The sequence below is a fragment of the Salmo salar genome, chromosome 15 (assembly GCF_965601325.2).
Source record: "Salmo salar chromosome 15, fSalSal1, whole genome shotgun sequence".
Classification (NCBI taxonomy): domain Eukaryota; kingdom Metazoa; phylum Chordata; class Actinopteri; order Salmoniformes; family Salmonidae; genus Salmo; species Salmo salar.
Window position 1 is genome coordinate 41,132,907 of NC_138305.1, and position 20,939 is coordinate 41,153,845.

The following is a 20,939-nucleotide window of genomic DNA, read 5'->3' on the forward strand; positions in this document are numbered from 1 at the left end:
ATTCAATTTGAATTCAAAACTATTACTTTTAAGCCCTGTCCCCTTAATTTTTACTTCTAGGTAAACCCCCTAGAGAACCAGAAATCTTCCCTGACCATGGCAGGACAACATCCGCCGAGCAAGTTCAGACAGTTCAGAATGTCATCCTATATCTCTGGCTAATTCAGAATGTCATCCTATATCTCTTTCTAATTCAACTCCACAGTGCTACAGTAGGGGGGGGGGGGGGGGGGGGTGACAAAACCAAGATTAAGTCAATAAATCTAACAAACAGAACAAGAAGCTAGTTATACTAAGCTAGACAGTAGACAATGAATTGAGTTTCTTTGAGACAAAATCATTAGGCATTAGTCAGACAGACTATTAATTTCCAATTCAACAACAGGATGTCTGATGTTTGGTTCTTCCTTGAAAGACAAGAGATTGAGTTAAATCATCCCGTTCCCTCCTCTCTCACCTTGGAGGAGTCAGAGGAGAGTTCCAGGCCAGGCTCCCTGCCGTTCCCCACAGGGGTGGGGGCCGAGTCCTGGGCCTCGATCACGTTGATCACTGGAGCTGAAGGGGCACAGACAAGACGACACATATCCAAGCTTTATATAACATTCATATTCTCCATTCATTTATGCACAATTCAGCACATCATGCCAATGTCAACGCCTGGCCAGCAGAGGGCGCTCTAACCCCAGAGCACAGTTTAATCTGGACCATATGAAAAAAATACAAATAAAATGTAACCGCCTATTGTGGATGAGATAAGACCATAATTGCATGGATTCATAGTACATACCAGACATGGCTATTTGTTTTGGTATAGCAAATGCCTATGTCCAATAGCTATTCAGATGGAAAGAGGTTAGAGAAATTACACAGGATCAGTTCTTTGGCTAAATGCTCGGTCTATGTGAAACTACAGTAATGATTGACATGTCATGCTAGCCGTAGTGTACAGTAGTGTATTTAGCAGTGCCAACACACACAGCGGTGTGGTGTAGTCATGGATTCTTGAGGTTTAGTAGTAAGGGTTTGATATGGAACCTGATATCATTAGTAACTGACCATGCCACCCACAGCACTGCCGCCACTCCCTGTATTGTTGTGCCATGTGTTGGGAGGGGAGGGAGGGATTTATCCAGAGACCAGGACCAAATTCTCCTCAGCTAGCCCCGTCTCAGAGTCCCAGTCTCACACCTGCTGTGACTGTATCTGAAGCTCTAGGGGGCCTAGTCAGGGGCCAGAGCAGAGAGAGCGAAGTCTCCACGGCTGGCCAGACGGAAAACAAAATGGTTCCCTCCCGCCCTCTTCTTATTTATCCCTCTACTACAGAGGAAGGCGAGGGAATTAATAGTACACTGCATTGGGCTGATGAATGATCAAGAGGCTCAGAGAGGCCCTACATACAGGAGGGGAAAGAAGGAGTGAGGAAGCAAAGAAAAGGGATTCCAGAGCAGGCCAGGTTAGCCCACAGCTGGATTGAGTCGAGTAACCCTTTAATAATGAATGGCCCGGCCATAGTACACATGGGGTATTTGGGACTTTTGATTGAGTTATCCTAGATTTACAAGCTAGACAGAGGGGGAAGAAAGGTGAAAGCCCTCATCTTGCTAAATGTTATTGTAGGCCATTCATGGCAACGTAAAGTATCGTGATCAGCATTCCTTATGTGACTCATGTTCATCTAGGATTCTCCTCCTAGATTTGTGCTGCTGAAGTTGGAAGCAAAAAACTGAACAGTCAATATAACACACTAATCTTTGTCAGAGGCACTGTACATTTTCAAGCTTCGCCATTTAATTACTATTTCACTTTCAGCTACACCATCACCTGCATTTATCTGCATAGCAGCCGGGCCATTCCAGTATTACTGTAATTTAGTCTAATTCCCCATGTCACGCAAAGACACTAGGTTTTGCTCAGAGCAATTTCTAGAATGCTTTTATGGTGGAAAATAGGCTTACAAATTCACATGGGCCTTGGCCTGAGAACATCCTTCATGCTTGTTAACGTTTTAGTGGCACTGTTTCTTTCCCATGTTAAATGTACAATGTAATGTATACAGCCCGGGTCTAGCCATAGAAACACATTGAAATCCCCTGGTCAAGAAGAATGAGTCAAGTTTCACCCACAGTCCTTCCCAAAGTTCCAACAAAGGGAAACAGATGTTGGAGCCATTTCCTGTATATAGCCAATAGCAATGACAGTGAAGGAATATGTCATGCCTACAGCTAAACACTGGCTGACGTTGTACAGGACACTGCAAAATGGTTCTTCCAAAAACACTTGGAAGAGAGAAATAGCCTCATGGTAGGCTATAGGAATGTTCATCCCCAGTCATTGTAACATGTTTGACTAAATGCAAGACCAGCATAGTTCAGCTCACCAGACAGTTTGAGCTGACTAAAACTAGGAGGATAGTGGTTTGTTCCCTCTAAACTTTAATGGTTGGCGGGGGAACAGAATGCATGCTGAGGCATGTTGATGAGCGTTGTTCCGAGTGACATCTGAACGGGGCCGTTTCTGTACATCTCACGGTAATGGTTTTCCTCTGATCCTGCGGGTCCTTTGTTACTTTCTCTACTTCTCTCGCTTGCTGTTTTCTGAGTGTTTCTTCAGCAGTTTATCTAAATGTCTCTTTGATGGCAAGGCTGAGGTAGCCTGTGGTTCTGTGACGGCCCCCCTATGTTGTCTGCACTAAGCTGACTGAATGAGAACCCTCTCATGATCACAAAGAGACCTGCTGCTAGTGTAGGCCAGGATCAGAGGCTATGCTCCACTGAGTAACACTCATCTCCTCGCCTGCAGAGACAGCTAACTGACTCATACTGTACTCATTACCAGAATACCAGCGCTGCCCATAGTCCAAGGTAGTGGGTGTAACTGTGTAGGTTCAGTCCCTCTCTTCGCCCCAACCTGGGCTCGAACCAGGGACCCTTGCACACATCAACAACTGACACCCACGAAGCATCGTTACCCATCGCGCCACAAAAGCCACGGCCCTTGCGATGCAAGGGGAAACCCTACTTCGTCTCAGAGTGAGTGACGTCACTGATTGAAATGCTATTAGTGCGCACCACCGCTAACTAACTAGCCATTTCACATCGGTTACATGGGCACTGGGCATAACAACACATCAACCCAAATCCCAACTGTATGTGTGTTGTCTAGTGCCACTGCCTACCTCCATCCAGGCTTCGTGAGATGCGCTTGCTGGAGGTGCGCTCAAAGTAGGGTGCCGGCCTGTCGATGAGGGTGCTGGCCTGTCGTGTTTGGGCCTGGGTCCGCCCACTGTAGCGGAACTTGGAGCCCAGTGTGAGGAACTTGGCTTTAGCGGGCGCTTCTGGAGTCATCAACCTGGAGCGAGAATAGGACCAAAATAAGATTAAACTATTCTGAAAACAAACAAATACTGTATCATATACAGTATTTGGTGCAGTGTGTAAACTCCATGTGGATATGTTATTTCAGTTTACTGGATGACAGTGAGGCTATATAGATAAAGAGTACTATATTGAGTACTATATTTTTTTAATCATAAAAAAATAAAAATGTCCTGCCTGTGACCTAGGCTAACCACTGAGACGGAAGTGATAATCCTAGCTATCTCTGTGTGTAAATAGAGAGATTATGGATGAGTCATGAAGACCTAGGTAAAATGGATCCGTTCAATATTCTCATTGTTTGTCAGCGACCGTAAGTGAACATGAGTTGTAAACCCTGTCAAACTCTGGGCGGCGAACAGCAAGTGGTCTCCTATTCTCCTTCGCTGGCTCTGCGTAACAGCTGTGTTTGGGGCTAGATATTCAAAATCATCCCTGCCCCTATCCTTAATCTCCCATGGAAACAGGGCATTCCTGTCCACCCATCTCCCCCCCATTTGCTTTGCAGGGCCCCTCACTCAGAGATCACACACACACACACACGTATGTGCCCAGCCTGAGGGAGCGGCAGGCTGGGGGGGGGGGGGTCCAGATGTCTCTGGCATCTTTCTAGTGGTGTCAAGTTAAGCCATACTGGGGTCCTCTCCAAGGCTCTGCTCTCTGCTGTTATACAGGCAGACTAGGAAGAGCTCTGTTCTGTTGTTTAACCCAGGGGCATGCAGGCCAAGGCTGATTTCAACCCCATTTAAACACACTGGCCCTAGGTGTGCTGCTGGGATGTCAGGGTGTCTGTGGATCCCATTATGATCTCAGCATCCAAGCATGACTTCTCCATCCCAGGGACGGCCTGGGTCTGTCATGACATCATGCCCTCACAACACAGTCCAAGAAAATCCGCTCTTTGGACCAAATTGCTAATAAGCGGGACAATTTAAAAGCCCTCATTGGTATTGATATCAGTGTACAAGACCATTAAAGTGGATGGCGGTGTTTGAAATTCAAATTTGACAGATTAAGGACAGTCATTACTAGGAGTTGCTTTAGCACACAGAGGATCTGAATGAGAGGAGAAAGAGGGGCGCTACAGGGCTTTGGGATATTACTGGTTGGGTTGAAGGCAGTGAGTGATTTTTCTTTGTGTTTGTTGAGGCTGTGGCTCCCCTCCTCGTTGTCCGTGCCAAGAATAACAGAACTCGATTAAACAGCCGAGGATCTCCATGCTGTATCTGGTTTCAATTTGGCGTGTGCCGACAATCCTCTTACGAACGGTCAAATAATGCGAGGCGCAGCAGGTGGGAATTATTAAGTGATGGAACACACTTCCGCATTGTCTCCATACTGCTGTACCGTTTGTTGCTACTTGGCTACCTGCCAAACGTTTTTTGCTTTTTACTTTTAAGTATTTCATCAAACTCTGTACTTAACAAGTTTACCAAGGTCTTAGTTTTGCACTCACACAACTTTTTTTATTAAACTTTTTCACCCCGGATGCTTTATCTGGACATAGATCTGCAGGACCTCCTCCGGGCAACAAAAAAAACTAAGTAACATAATTCCTTGTCATTGCAGTCGCTGTACTCTTAATATACAGGATTACTATCACCTTATGGTGAGGATTGCAGAGTTGCAAGCCGGGCTTGGGACGCTAATCGTTAGGCAAGGGCAATTTAAGTGTAGGACAGGATGATGCTGCATCTGTGCCACCAATAAATACAGGTAGTGTTAATCCCCCTGCAGTCCCCACAGCTTCTGGAAATAAATATTGTCGGCACGCTGAAATCGGTGTCGATCATTCAGCCGATAGAAACTTTCAACTGGTTTTCGCCACAAAGCAATGAGTCGGAGTCAAAGGCCGAGGCTTCTCAGCTCTCTCCTCCTCCCGTTACGGGGTCTGAGCTGCCGAAGCCTCCCACCATTAGCTCTGACAAATTGAAAACCCTAGTTATTGGCGACTCCATTACCCACAATATTAGACTTGAAAAGAATCATCCAGCAATCATACATTGTTTACCAGGGGGCAGGGCTACCGACGTCAAGGCTAATCTGAAGATGGTGCTGGCTGAGGCAAAAACTAGGGACACTTGCTTCCTTAATGATACAGCCCTGCAGAGTGGAAGCTAAAGAGAGAGTTTAAGCGCATGACAATGGCCATGGCTTTAAGCCTCGGACAGAGAAGCTGCCTGAACAAATAAGTGCATAGGGTTGGGGACCATTTAACACTCTCCACTGACATGGGCTTGGACTAACTGTGTTAGCTTCTACACATATTTCACAGTCAACAGGTTAGAAAGGGCCTATAGATAAAGTTGCAAGGTAGAACAGAACACTTTAATGAAAGGTGCAATCATTCAAAAACATCAGACTTCAGAGGACCTAACAACTTTGATGCACTGAGTTTGAGGTTAAACCTATGTTGGTGTCGTTGACATGGGAGCTGAGAGTGTGATTGTTACCTGAAGAAGGTGTGATTCTCCACGCAGACCTTCCAGACCCTCTTGGCAGAGCGGTGGTTGGGCAGCTTGAAGCCCACGGTGCTCTCAAACTGCTCCGTCTGGAAGACAGAGTATATAGATGAGTTCCCCCGAGTACTAGAAGTAGCCAAGTTAGAAAACATATGCTCCACAAAAAACGAGGTATGGACCAACCCCCCCCCCCCCCTTCTACAAAACTAGTTTGAATTGGGCCTTGAGAAAGAAATACCTAAATGTCAGCATTTCCATCTCCACAATCAAACCATGTCCTAACATTGTCAGTATTTGGCTCAATGACGAAGTCTCTTTCCTACAGCTGATCTCTGGAGTGGGTTTTGGAAAGGACAAGAGTAAAATGTGGAAATGTCTTGTTTTTCCTCTGAGGCCGGTGCAGTTCTGTACCTCTCCCGGCCTGATTTTGATATAGAAGTTGCTACGTTTGTAGGAGATCTTGAGGATTTTTGGCCAGGCAAAGCGGTTTATCCGGAGTCGGTCTTTGTAGATCAGCAGGCCATTGGCACACACTCCCAACATGATGTCCACTCCCTCAGAGTCCTTCAGACACAAAGACAACAGCCAAAGCAACAGTTCAGCAAAGTATAATGAACATAGTCACGTTTGCAGCAGTACAGACAACATGGATAGAGACAACGTTCTCAGATTTCAGTCCAGAAGATTTATAATATTGCCAAGGCTCACAATGGAATAAGATTACATATTACATACAATTGAATAAGGCTGGATATTCAATCATCCCACCATAACCACTCATCCCACTCAATGGTAATGTTGTTATCGAACTTGCATGACGCCATAAAGGGTCTTTTAAGTCCGGGACATATGGATAGTTTGATACTGAGTGGCTATTGATTTGTGTATTCAACTGTAAAACGAGGAGGAAAATCCATTGCCGCTGATGGGCATGGCAACTATTAGACACCAATGCATGGTTTTTAACCACCCCCTCTCACTCCACATGGCCATGACATGCTTCTCCACACAACCCTTGTACGTGGCTGTCTACCTACCAAAAGAGAGAGAGGACATAAGGGCCTGACATGCACTTTTCTCACTGATTTATGACGGTTGGGATCTGCACTAAGAGGTCACTGATCTGTCACTGATCTGTCACTGCTCTCTCTCTCTCGGTCGGTCCCCCTCGCTCGGTCGGTCCCCCTCGCTCGCGGTCCCCCTCGCTCGCCATACCCCTCGCTCGCCATACCCCTCGCTCGCCATACCCCTCTGTGCTCTAGACCAACAGAACATTTCTGGGAGTATTTTCAACCAATGTTCAGTCCACCGGGAGAGAGAAGGGTTCATTCCACAGGGCTGTTCCCATGCAGACGGCCCAGTGAAAAGAGCTCCGGCTCCACCACATGTATTTGTACAGCTGATGCACTTCTGCTTTGGCTTTGTGTTTTCTGCCTGCCTCTTTCTTCCCCTCACTGCACACTACATCAAAGGAGCCTCCCTGAGTCCTGTGTGCTCTCACAGGCGTTTCAACAGACTTCCATACACAAAGAATGGAGCATAGGAGAACAGTTCCTTGACAAATTACTAAGTTTGGATAGTGACCAGTAGGCTATGCCTCCTTGTTAAGAACTTACAGTTCAATCATATTTTTTACGGCTATGAGGTTGACATTTTCTCATCGCAGGGCATTTTATAAATATCAAAAATGTATTTCCAAAAAAATGTATACAGGAGTGATTTCTTAAACATAATTTCTGGTTGGATTGGACATTTCAAAACCCAGTGCCTGGGGCCGTGTGTCAGTCACCTTGGCATGGTGGAGATCGACACCGTACATCGACAACTTCTTGGCATTTTCTAAGAACTGGGTATCTGCTTGAGAAGGAGTCATCCCCCTAGAATGGTAGACAAAACAAAGAACAATCCAAAACAAACAGAGGTGAAAAGTTCAAGTCAATGATAAATCAATAGATAAATGGCAGGTGCTGAAAACAAGGAATTCAAAATATGATAATCACAGGGTTTAGTACAGGACAGGGGTCATTTTCAATCTAATTTCTACACAGGTGTCTTTCCCCAGTCCCCAAAGCCGGGTGGTTTTAAAGAGGCCCCTTCAGTGAGGACTTCAATGTCAGAAGACGAGATGATTGTGGACTACAGGAAACAGCAGAGGAAGCACCCCCCCATCCACATCAACGGGACAGTAGTGGAGAAGTTGTAAAGTTTTAAGTTCCTCGGTGTACACGTCACAGACAAACTGAAATGGTCCACCCACACAGACAGCGTGGTGAAGAAATTTGTCTTGTCACCAAAAACCCACAAACTTTTACAGATGCACAATCGAGAGCATCCTGTCAGGCTGTATCACCGCCTGGTACGGCAATTGCACCGCCCTCAACCGCTAGGCTCTCCAGAGGGTAGTGAGGTCTGCACAACGCATCACCGGGGGCAAACTACCTGCCAAACTACCTGCCAGGAAGACCAAAAAGATCATCAAGGACAACAACCACCCAAGCCACTGCCTGTTCACTCCGCTATCATCCAGAAGGCGAGGTCAGTACAGGTGCATCAAAGCTGGGACCGAGAGACTGAAAAACAGCTTCTATCTCAAGGCCATCAGACATCACTAACACAGAGAGGCTGCTACCAACATACTGACCCAAATCGCTGGCCACGTAAATAAATTGACTTAATAAAGGTATCACTAGTCACCTTAAATAACGGCAGTTTAATAATGTTTACAAATCTTACATTACTCTATACCATCTTTCCTATGCCGCACGCCATCGCTCATCCATATATTTATATGGACATATACACACAAATGTAAAGTGATGAATAGAATAAGGTAGTTGTTGTGAATTTGGTAGATTACTTGTTAGATATTACTTCATAGTCGGAACTAGAAGCACAAGCGTTAACACCTGCTAACCATGTGTATGTGACCAATAAAATGCGATTTGAGTGTCACTTCCTCTTGCTTGCTTTAAAGGGATAGTTCTCTGACCTATCCCTTTAACACCACACGGCCCTGACCTGTGAGTTTTGTGGAGCTCCACCACCTTCTCCTCCATCTCCTTAGTCTGTGAGGGGGCAAACTGGAAGTCGCTGATGTAGTCGAGGCGTTGCTCATCGGGGTCGTGGTCTCCCAGCTCGGCCTGCAGGGAGTAGGAACCCAGCAGAGAGTGGGTGACGAAGGAGCAGGGCAGACGCCCCGAAGCTATGTCCTGCCGGAGCTGAAGGCACAGGAGATATCTATAGGGAGATGGAGAGATGGGAGGAGGGGAAGAAAGAGTGAGAAAGAGAGGCGAGCGAGATGGAATCAAAGGGCATGAAGTAGATTTTGTACACTTGGTCTGTATGTTTATCATGACACTAACCCACTACTTCAGATCTGACATTCAGTAAGTGAAAGGGGTGTGTGTGAGGGCGGTTTCCTGTGCCTTATAGTACACCAGCAGCCTGCAGACTCACAACAGCAGAAATAGCGTGTGTGGTAACGGCACACAAAGAAAAAAAAGAGGTAGGTGTGTGAGATGATTGCCTGTGACCTTGAATCTGGGGCTGTGCTGAAACTAAACTCTGGAGGGTGAAGACAGCTCCACTGCATTCGATATTGCTGTAACCTTTGACGGGTGCCGATCAAAGAGGGCATTCTACGTTAGATTAGGGAGTGACCAGAGTGATCCTGCTGAGGGCTCAGAGCCGAGTGTGATGAGACACTGGGGGAACACACGGACATCTCCCCTCCGTGCTGTGCTCTTCTGACCTTATCGACCAGCGGTCTACTGCATGTTGCTGCTGCAGTGTGCAACTACTGCGCAGCACAGTAGTACACCTCCCTTTACTGGATTAGAGGGTTATATATTCACAGTTGTACAGTGAATAACAGTGCTTGCTTATGTGTTAGTTGTGTGCATGCTGGCAGAAAATCAGTAACATGTACTGTACATACCGTAACAACTATTTACATTTCCTGAGTACAAAATACTGTGGAAAGATGTCAAAATAGTGTGAATGCAACGTTTTAACAGACTGCAGGTTTTGACTGCTCCGGGCCACCTGCGTGGCATACATTAAAGGTCGACCGATTAATCGGAATGGCCGATTAATTAGGGCCAATTTCAAGTTTTCATAACAATCGGTAACCGGTATTTTTGGCCACCAAAAATAAGACCTTTATTTAACTAGGCAAGTCAGTTAAGAACACATTCTTATTTTCAATGACGGCCTAGGAACGGTGGGTTAACTCCCTTGTTCAGGGGCAGAACGACAGATTTTTACCTTGTCAGCTTGGGGATGCAACCTTATGGTTAACTAGTCCAACGCTCTAACCACCTGCTTTACGTTGCACTCCACGAGAAGCCTGCCTGTTACGCGAATGCAGTAAGAAGCCAAAGTAAGTTGCTAGCTAGCATTAATCTTATAAAAAACAATCAATCAATCATAATCACTAGTTAACTACACATGGTTGATGATATTACTAGTTTATCTAGCCAGTCCTGCGTTGCATATAATCGATGTGGTGCGCATTCGCGAAAAAGGACTGTCTTTGCTCCGACGTGTACCTAACCATAAACATCAATTTTTAAACCTGCATATTTAGTTAATATTGCCTGCTAACATGAATTTCTTTTAACTAGGGAAAATGTGTCACTTCTCTTGCAAACAGAGTCAGGGTATATGAAGCAGTTTGGGCCGCCTGGCTCGTTGCGAACTGTGAAGACTATTTCTTCCTAACAAAGACAGCCGACTTCGCCAAACGGGGGATGATTTAACAAAAGCGCATTTGCGAAAAAAAGCACAATCGTTGCACAACTGTACCTAACCATAAACATAAATGCCTTTCTTAAAATCAAAACATAGAAGTATTTATTTTTAAACCTGCATATTTAGCTAAAAGAAATCTAGGTTAGCAGGCAATATTAACCAGGTGAATTTGTGTCAGTTCTCTTGCGTTCCTTGCACGCAGAATCAGGGTATATGCAACAGTTTGGGCCGCCTGGCTCGTTGCGAACTAATTTGCCAGAATTTTACGTAATTATGACATAACATTGGAGGTTGTGCAATGTAACAGGAACATTTAGACTTATGGATGCCATCCGTTAGGTAAAATACGGAACGGTTCCGTATTTCACTGAAAGAATAAACGTGATGGTTTCCGGATTCGACCATATTAATGACCTAAGGCTCGTGTTTCTGTGTGTTATTATGTTATAATTAAGTCTATGATTTGATAGAGCCGTCTGAATGAGCGGTGGTAGGCACCAGCAGGCTCGTAAGCGTTCATTCAAAATAGCACTTTCGTGCATTTGCCAGCAGCCCTTCGCAATGCATTGCGCCGTTTATGACTTCAAGCCTATCAACTCCCAAGATAAGGCTGGTGTAACCGATGTGAAATGGCTAGCTAGTTAGCCGGGTGCGCGCTAATAGCGTTTCAAACGTCACTCGTTCTGAGACTTGGAGTAGTTGTTTCCCCTTGCTCTGCATGGGTAACGCTGCTTCGAGGGTGGCTGTTGTCGATGTGTTCCTGGTTCGAGCCCAGGTAGGAGCGAGAAGAGGGACGGAAGCTATACTGTTACACTGGCAATACTAAAGTGCCTATAAGAACATCCAATAGTCAAAGGTATATGAAATACAAATCGTAGAGAGAGAAATAGTCCTATAATTCCTAGAACAACTACAACTTAAAACGTCTTACCTGGGAATATTGAAGACTCATAAAAGGAACCACCAGCTTTCATATGTTCTCATGTTCTGAGCAAGGCACTTAAACGTTAGCTTTTTTTACATGGCACATAATGCACTTTTACTTTCTTCTCCAACACTTTGTTTTTTCATTATTTAAACCAAATTGAAAATGTTTCATTATTTATTTGCGGCTAAATAGATTTTATTGATGTATTATATTAAGTTAAAATAAGTGTTCATTCAGTATTGTTGTAATTGTCATTATTTTATTTATAATAATCGGACGATTAAAATCGTTAATAGGCCTTTTTTCTCCTGGCCCTCCAATAATCGGTATCGGCGTTGAAAAATCATAATCGGTCAACCTCTAGCATACATACATTCTGTGTTTGCACAACTGGGCAGATCATTTCATTGCTACATGACTAACATAATAAAGCCAAACAATCAAATGCACAAACAAAAGGAGTGGCTGTTTGACCTTTGTTTCCTTATGAAACGGACAGTACAATACCTGGTAATATCCTCGGTCAGCTGGGATGGATCAGGAGGGTAGAACTTGACATTGAACGCTAACTGCCAGGAGGTATCTGTGGAGAGAGAACAGGACTCATCTGATTTAAAGACTAAAGAAAATACATTCTTCATTATCATAACACAACATATTATACATTCCTCTGAGGCGCCAGGACACATGTGTTCAAGCCTAGAAGAAAAGACTCCGGCTAAGCATTTGGGTGAGCGTTTGTACTGTATGTAGAGGAAGGCAATTATGCGTTTAGTGTCAAATAACCAACAAAGAAAACAAGCGATGGTGGAATCTTCCCGAGCCAGATGTGCTAAGAACACATCCTTGCTCGAACAGCTGTGCTCATCGACTGTCCGTAAGGAGTATGGGTGTGGTGGGGGAGAGAAATCAGAGACGGGGGGGAGAGGGGGCAAAGGAGATGGAAAGAGAACACACCGGGAAGGCGCAGCTGTAAGCAATTACACAACAGCTAAGACCCGCGAGGAGAGGCTTTGAAGTGGAAGTTTTATCAAGCCTGGAAAGACATGGGCCAGCCTGAGGAGAGTCGTTTTGATTTGGTCGTGCATAGAGACTAATCTAAAATGGCAGAGTAGAAACAAGGCCTTTAAAATTACACTCCTTTTCCATTTTGAGTATTCATCATTAGACACGCTGGGGGGATTTTATCAGTAAAATAGACATTTGGATTCAACCAGCTAGCAGAGAACATTTCAGAACCACACATTCAACAACTCCCACAAAGGGGTTATTGAAATCAACGTCAAATCTTCAACACTAAATCATGATATGGATTCACTTTTACATACCGTATATTCCGGACTATAAGGCGCAACTTTTTTCCCGCGCTTTGAACATTGCGGCTTAAACAATGACGCGGCTAATATATGGATTTTTCCCGCTTTCAAATTTTTTTTTCTCAAAAAAACACATTCTGTGACGAGCTCAGTTTTTTGGCGGCATGAAGCTTTCATTAGACCAATGAAATTGCCCAACGGGTTAAGGTCAAACAACTTTTTTGTTTACTGTTTAGATTAAATCGAGCGCTCTCAAACTTCCCATCATTCTGATTACGGTAGTCATTTTGTCACTCTCATCATGGCAAAGACACGGAGAAATGCATATGATGCAGCTTTCAAGTTGAAGGCGATTGATCTGGCTGTTGGAAAAGGAAATAGAGCTGCTGCACGGGAGCTTGGTCTTAATGAGTCGATGATAAGACGTAGGAAAAAGCAGCGTGAGGAATTGACTCAGTGCAAAAAGACAACTAAAGCTTACTGCTATTTTTTAATTTTTTGTTACAAGCCGTGTTTCGTTAAAGCCTGTGTAAAGTTCATTTGTTTCAATGTACCGGTAGGCACCTGCGGCTTATAGACATGTGCGGCTTATTTATGTTCAAAATAATATATATTTTTTTAAATTCAGTGGGTGCGGCTTATATTCAGGTGCGCTTAATAGTCCGGAAATTACGGTAAGCAATCTACTTTCTAGTAGTAGCCTACTTTTTATAGAGACTACTAGTGTTGGGGTCAGATGGGGGCCAGATGGGCTTAAGAGCCCTTTGCAGGGCTCCATGTTATACTTTGTTGTCAGCGATAAGAGAGCCGCCATGTGAGATGAGACAGGATTAGCAGTGCTAATACACACTACCTACTCATCTCTGTGTGTGTGTCCAGTCACAGACCACTGGCTTGATGTGGCGATGCCTAGAGCCTCGTCAGCATTAGGGTAGGGCTGGCTGTCACCTAGCAACCGCTAGCTAAGAGAGAAAGAGAGTGAAATAATAAAAAGTGGTTTTCTGTGTCTGCTCATCAGTGGAGAGCGAGAGTAATGTCCTTTCTGTCTAGCTGCAGGCAAGTGAGTTTAACTGGTCTGGTCTGGACAGTATGCTGGAACAGAGTAATCATACAGGGATTCCATGGGGGCCATTTGTTTTGCTGCAAAACTGAATGGCTCCGCTTTTCCTTCTTCCCAGAACCCTAGGCCTCGTGAGAAGGAACATAGGGAAGAAGAGCCAGGCAAGGAAGGAATTCCATTGACTGTGCGGAGAAAATTACATTTGGGGAGGAATTCACTTCTCTTTTCAAGTCTGCACAACATCGAGAATTCATAGAAAATCATACAAAACAATGCTCTCTTTTTAAATCTACAAAACACAAGAAGGAAAACCATGCCAAATTCACACATGCTTAGTGCAGGCATGAGATACAGGATATGTTATTAAAGAGGAATTCCAAAAATGACCCCACAAACTAAACTGCCACTGTTCCTCTCCTGTTACAACTGTGGTCATATTGTAGCCATTGTCCTATGGCCAGACCGAGCGGAGAGGTCAGTGACCGTTTGAGGAAGCAAGGAGCAGTTTAAAAGACTGATGCACTTAAAATGTGAGGATCTGTCCAAGAACATGGTGTGTGTGTGTGAGCAGTAGAAAAACTGTGCAGAACAGTATCTTCAACGGTCTGATTAGGTGTAGTTTTTCAGGTGTGAATGGACAAAAACCGAGAGCAAAAAACTAGCACAGAAACAGCTTTGGAAATCAGGGTAATTTTCTAAGTGAGCATTCATGGGCAGACTCGTACAAAGTAAGCGTTTTTATAAAGATGACCTTCGAAGTCAGCTGTGGTGGTGTGACATGGGCACAAGGGATTTCAGTCTCCCCCTCATCTCTGGCCTGTTTTGCGATTTTCAATTATCCTTGAAACGTTCCAGTCTGAGTCACAGGCTGAAGATAAATGGGTCTGAGCTGAGGCCTCAATTCATGTGATAGGCTAGCCTCCATTCCCCAGTCACACACACCATAGAGTGCTATTACAGGGCACACAGGCACAGCAGCTTGCATGAAATGGAATTGGGAGGGGAGTGCCATATCATAGAATCATATCCACAAGCAGCAATACCCCCAGGGGAACGCGCAATGCCGTTCGGGGGCACGCCAAATAAAAATGTGATTCATTAAAAAAAGATATAGACTACTGTTCAAAGTTTGGGGTCACTTAGAAATGTCCTGGTTTTTGAAAGAAAAGCACATTTTTTGTCCATTAAAATAACATCAAATGTATCAGAAATACAGTGTAGACATTGTTAATGTTGTAAATAGCTATTGTAGCTGGAAATGGCAGATTTTTTATGGAGTATCTACATAGGCGTACAGAGGCCCATTATCAGCAACCATCACTCCTGTGTTCCAATGGCACGTTGTGTTAGCTAATCCAAGTTTATAATTTTAAAAGGCTAATTGATCATTAGAAAACCCTTTTGCAATTATGAAAGCACAGCTGAAAACTGCTGTTCTGATTAAAGAAGCAATAAAACGGGCCTTCTTTAGACTAGTTGAGTATCTGGAGCATCAGCATTTGACCTGGCTAGATCATGACAAATGTCCAGACAGAGGTTTGAGTTCACGAATTCCCCGTTTATTAACACAACTCAAAAGAAGCTACTGTTTGGCCGAAGCCCACGCCAAACAAATCAAGGATCCCAGTATAAAACAACACTGACTACATCTTGTTAACCTCTATGGGCTAGGCGGGACGAATTCGTCCCACCTACGTAACAGCCACTTGAAGCCTGTGGCGCGATTTTCAAAACCTTAAAAATCCTATTACTTCAATTTCTCAAACATATGACTATTTTACAGCTATTTAAAGACAAGACTCTCGTTAATCTAACCACACTGTCCGATTTCAAAAAGGCTTTACAGCGAAAGCAAAACATTAGATTATGTCAGCAGAGTACCAAGCCAGAAATAATCAGACACCCATTTTTCAAGCTAGCATATAATGTCACATAAACCCAGAAGACAGCTAAATGCAGTACTAACCTTTGATGATCTTCATCAGATGACAACCCTAGGACATTATGTTATACAATACATGCATGTTTTGTTCAATCAAGTTCATATTTATATCAAAAACCAGCTTTTTACATTAGCATGTGATGTTCAGAACTAGCATACCCCTCGCAAACTTCCGGAGGAATTCGCTAACATTTTACTAAATTACTCACGATAAACGTTCACAAAAAGCATAACAATTATTTTAAGAATTATAGATACAGACCTCCTCTATGCACTCGATATGTCCGATTTTAAAATAGCTTTTTGGTGAAAGCACATTTTGCAATATTCTAAGTACATAGCCCAGGCATCACGGGCTAGCTATTTAGACACCCGGCAAGTTTAGCACTCACCATAATCATATTTACTATTATAAAAGTTTGATTACCTTTTGTTGTCTTCGTCAGAATGCACTCCCAGGACTGCTACTTCAATAACAAATGTTGGTTTGGTCCAAAATAATCCATCGTTATATCCGAATAGCGGCGTTTTGTTAGTGCGTCCCAGACACTATCTGAAATGGTAAATCAGGGTCGCGCGCATGGCGCAATTCGTGACAAAAAAAATCTAAATATTCCATTACCGTACTTCGAGGCATGTCAACCGCTGTTTAAAATCCATTTTTATGCCATTTTTCTCGTAAAAAAGTGATAATATTCCGACCGGGAATGTCCATTTAGCTAAACTGAGGAAAGTAAACAAAGCTTTCGGTCGACGCGGGCACGCGCCTGAGTCTCACAGTACTGTAACCAGCCACTACCCAAACACGCTACTTTGTTTCAGCCAGAGCCTGCAAAGCCACGATTCAGCTTTTTGCCGCCTTCTGAGACCCTATGGCAGCCGTAGGAAGTGTCACGGGACAGCTAAGATCCTCACTCTTCAATAAACAGAGACAAGAAGAACGACACCTTGTCAGACAGGCCACTTCCTGCCTGAAACCTTGTCAGGTTTTTGCCTGCCAAATTAGTTCTGTAATACTCACAGACACCATTCAAACAGTTTTAGAAACTTTAGGGTGTTTTCTATCCATATGTAATAAGTATATGCATATTCTAGTTACTGGGTAGGAGTGGTAACCAGATTAAATCGGGGACGTTTTTTATCCAGCCGTGTCAATACTGCCCCCTATCCTAAACAGGTTAAGACAAAACTTGAGAGAGAACAATGGCTAAGCATGGTCTTAAACTTGCAGTGCTCCACCAACCACAAGGATGCTCGGTACCGGAATTTTCCAGGCATTCCCATGGTTGGCAGATAGTAGGTTGACTAGCATGTCGGACCCTGCCAACACTGGTTACTGGTAAGAACAACACAACAAACGAACAGCATAACACACAGCTGTCTGTGCGGGTCGCTAGAATAAGTTTAGCTGCCATTGCCAATAATACATTTTTGCAAACAATACTTTTATGCCTACCTTTGTTGATTTCAAGCACAGGCATATAGCCTACGCAGGCTACGGCTGAGAAACTCGAGGAACTCCGTTCAAGAGAGAATATTGTTATGGTGAAAGAAGGACTAGCTTAAATTAATTAAAAAATGTAGGAAGAGGATAGCTAGCTATAGCAAGCTAACGTTATCTGCTGCCACTTCAACAAGAAGCAACTGTGACCACATTGATCCTAAAATCCACCCCTCCAAAGAAAGCATGGCTCCGTGGCTTCTACGAGACGCCACCCGATCTATGATCGGATCCATGGCCGAAGCCATGGCCGCAGCATGGCATTTCAGTAGAGCCAGCACTCGGCAGACCTTATAGAAAACTCCATAGACCATAGAGGTAGCAAGCTTGCTAGATTTTCTCAAACAGCCGTGAGCATTATCACTGGCATAGAAGTGAACTGCTTTAGAGCCACAGTGGTAGGGACAGCATCCACTTTGAAAAGCAACTTCTTGTTAATGTCATCCTCCCATTGTTGATAGCCCTGGAAGTTGTCAGGGATGAAATGTGCCCCACAGACTGACGAGTAGACACCCAATTCGCCCGTCTCATTTTCAAATTGATCCTACTATATGTACGTTTTTAATTCACCATGTGAGGCTAGAGATGATTTGGAGAAAACCTCAAACCCAACGTTTAGAACAATATTATAACAATTGATTTAAAGAGTTTAATTTGGTAATGTTTTCTTGGGGTTCTCCAAGTTACTATTATATGCGTTTCTGGCATTGAGAAATAGGCGCTACACCGCCTTCAAAGAAAATGGAGTGTCCCAATATCTACCATTTCCCTGGATCCCACGGGCAGTCAGTGACCATAAACCCCTAGTGATCTCAGTTACAGACTTGGTAGTGAACTCTGCCTGCCTACAGACCAGAATCAGTCATGTCACTTCTCAGAAAGTGCTCCAGATCCTTTGACTATCTCACAGAGAGCAAACTGTGGCTGACAGACAGGTATAGGGCATCTGTATCTCACTCATTGACGCAAGGTGTTAAAGCGGTTCAAACAAGAGAGATAAGTCTAGAAAATAGGCATAGCTTTGGCTGCTGGACAGCCAGGAAGAATGAGGATTTCTTTGCTGACAGTCATCTGCTCTTAAATGTTCTTGCATCGTCATTGACAGTCGGTGTAGCAGAAAACTAAAAAAAAACAGAACAACCAAAAGGCACTAATAAGCATGGCTGTGCCTGGCTTGGTGCAGTGACTGGGTCCTGGGTGACCTGCAGATGTGAGTTTGGATAATAACACATTAAAATCACTACCAGGCAGCACAATGGGTCTTTATTGCACCAGGCAGGGGTACAACACATGAAGCAGCCTTGACTGCTGCATGTTTCAGAGGGAGGATCCCATTCCCTTTCTCTCCCCTGAAGGAGGGACCAGGCCAGCCCAGCGACCCTGATCATGATGTAAACGGATACATCAAGTTAAGGAGAGAGAAAGAGGCCAGTTTTGGTCCGCTGTAGACTAACAGTAGGGTAACGCATCCCAGGCCCTGGACAGGAAAGTACCTCCGCTCAGAGCTGCCGTTCCCATGGCTAGAGTGAATTCCCTCCGGGGCATACTGTCTGTGTGTTTATAAACGCGTGTCTGCGTGTTACTGGCAGTGCTAAGTGCTCTGGAAGTATCAGACTGGGGACGGGTGAGCAGCCTCCCCCCACACGTCATCCCAAACACACCCCCCCCCCCCCAACCCCATCCAGAATTACTGCAATCCAGTTACCAGATGTGAAAAGAGCATGTCACAAAAGGAGAAGATAAATAACATATCTGCTCAAAATCCAGTAAATGGCAACAGTAACATTAGTTATTAGTTCTACTGGAATAGACTTGGGGGATAGGGGTGCTTTGTTAGGGGAAATTATAGGCTATAGTGTGGAAGCCTTTCTTTAGGTTGGTATGTACAGTAAAGCCAATTAGTGTGAACTCCGGTGGCCATGTTACTTAAAACCTCTTAGGGATAGGGGGCAGTATTTTCACGGCCGGATGAAAAACATACCCAAATTAAACTGCCTGCTATTTGGGCCCAGGAGGTAGGATATGCATATTATTAGTAGATTTGGATAGAAAACACTTGAAGTTTCTAAAACTGTTTGAATGATGTCTGTGAGTATAACAGAATATATAATATATGGCAGGCAAAAACCTGAGAATCCAACCAGGAAGTGGGAAATCTAAGTTGTAGTTCTTTCAAGTGATTGCCTTTACAGTATACAGTGACTTAGGGTTTATTTTGCACTTCCTAAAGCTTCCACTAGATGTCAACAGTCTTTAGAACGTTGTTTGAAGATTATATGGTGAATTTGATGGGAATAACAGCCCAAGGAAGTATTTGTCCCATTATAAGGCATGGGCTCAGTCACGCGCAAGGACTTGGGAGCGAGCTGAGTTCATATTCACTCCTAAAGAGAACGGATAGGTCCGGTTGGAATTTTATTGAAGATATGTTAAAAACAACCTAAAGATTGATTCTATACATCGTTTGACATGTTTCTACAAACTGTAGTATAACTTTGACTTTTCGTCTGGACTGAGTAAGCATGCGCGTTGTGGATTTGGATAGTGAACCTAACGCGCAAACAAAATGGATGTATTTGGACAATCTTTTTCGAACATTTATTGTGGAGCTGGGGTTCCTGGGAGTGCCTTCTGATGAAGATAATCAAAGGTAAGTGAATATTTACAATGTAATTTCTTAGTTTTATTGACTCCAAAATGGCGGGTTTCTGTTTGCTTGTTGTTGGTGTCTTCTGGGCTGTACCCAGATTATTGCAAATTGTGCTTTTGCCGTGAACCTTTCTTGAAATCTGACAAAGCGGTTACATTTAGGAGAAGTGTAGCTATAATTCTGTGCATAACACTTCTATATTGATCAAAGTTTATGATGAGTATTTCTGTAATGTGTGCGCTCATTGACCGGAGGGTTTGGAGGGAAAACATTTCTGAACATTACGCGCCAATGTAGAATGGGGTTTTGAATATAAATTTGAACTTTATCGAGCAAAACATACATGTATTGTGTAACATGAAGTCCTATGAGTGCCATCTGATGAAGATCAAAGGTTAGTGAATATTTTTGCTGTATTTCTGGTATTTGTGATGCATCTAGTTGCTTGGAAAATGGCTGTGTGGCTTTTCTTGTTGATGTGGTGTCCTAACATAATCTAATGTTTTGCTTTCGCCGTAAAGCCTTTTTGAAATCGGACAATGTGGTTAGATTAAGGAGAATCTTATCTTTAAAATGGTGTATAATACTTGTATGTGTGAGAAATGTTAATTATGAGATTTTTGCTGTTTTGAATATGGCGCTCTGATTTTTCACTCGCTGTTGTCAAAACAATCCCGCTAACGGGATTCGCGTGTTAAGGGGTCACTAAAAGGTTAATGAGACACTTCATACAGAAAGTTTCAAAAGGTTAAAAAGACAACTTACTGCAGATCTGACGTTTGATCTCCTTTGTAGGGTCCAGCCAGCACTATAGAAGAGAATAAGGAGATATTAGCTGTGGTATTAACAAGTACACAAAAATTCTAACACACTTCTACCAATTAATCACAGACTTCATATTTTCCCTGTTGAGTAACCATGGTGATTGGCCACACATGTTAGAATAATGAGCTG

At 43.8% G+C, this 20,939-nt stretch overlaps 1 protein-coding gene across 16 annotated transcripts in view; it reads right to left on the reverse strand.

Moving 5' to 3' along the window:
• Positions 1-20,939, reverse strand: part of LOC106571359 (protein 4.1) — a 106,571-nt gene that overhangs the window by 15,200 nt on the left and 70,432 nt on the right. For all 16 annotated transcript variants that reach the window (XR_014380617.1, XM_082961741.1, XM_082961740.1 and 13 more), the window contains exons 5-12: positions 20,751-20,793; positions 12,024-12,099; positions 8,855-9,073; positions 7,626-7,713; positions 6,248-6,400; positions 5,828-5,925; positions 3,176-3,348; positions 458-555 (exon numbers count right to left, since the gene is read on the reverse strand). Coding sequence is in view for 15 of the 16 variants with exons in the window: in XM_082961741.1 (XP_082817867.1) it covers positions 458-555; positions 3,176-3,348; positions 5,828-5,925; positions 6,248-6,400; positions 7,626-7,713; positions 8,855-9,073; positions 12,024-12,099; positions 20,751-20,793 (948 nt within the window). In the remaining variant the exon portion in view is untranslated. The remainder of the gene's footprint in view (positions 1-457; positions 556-3,175; positions 3,349-5,827; positions 5,926-6,247; positions 6,401-7,625; positions 7,714-8,854; positions 9,074-12,023; positions 12,100-20,750; positions 20,794-20,939) is intronic.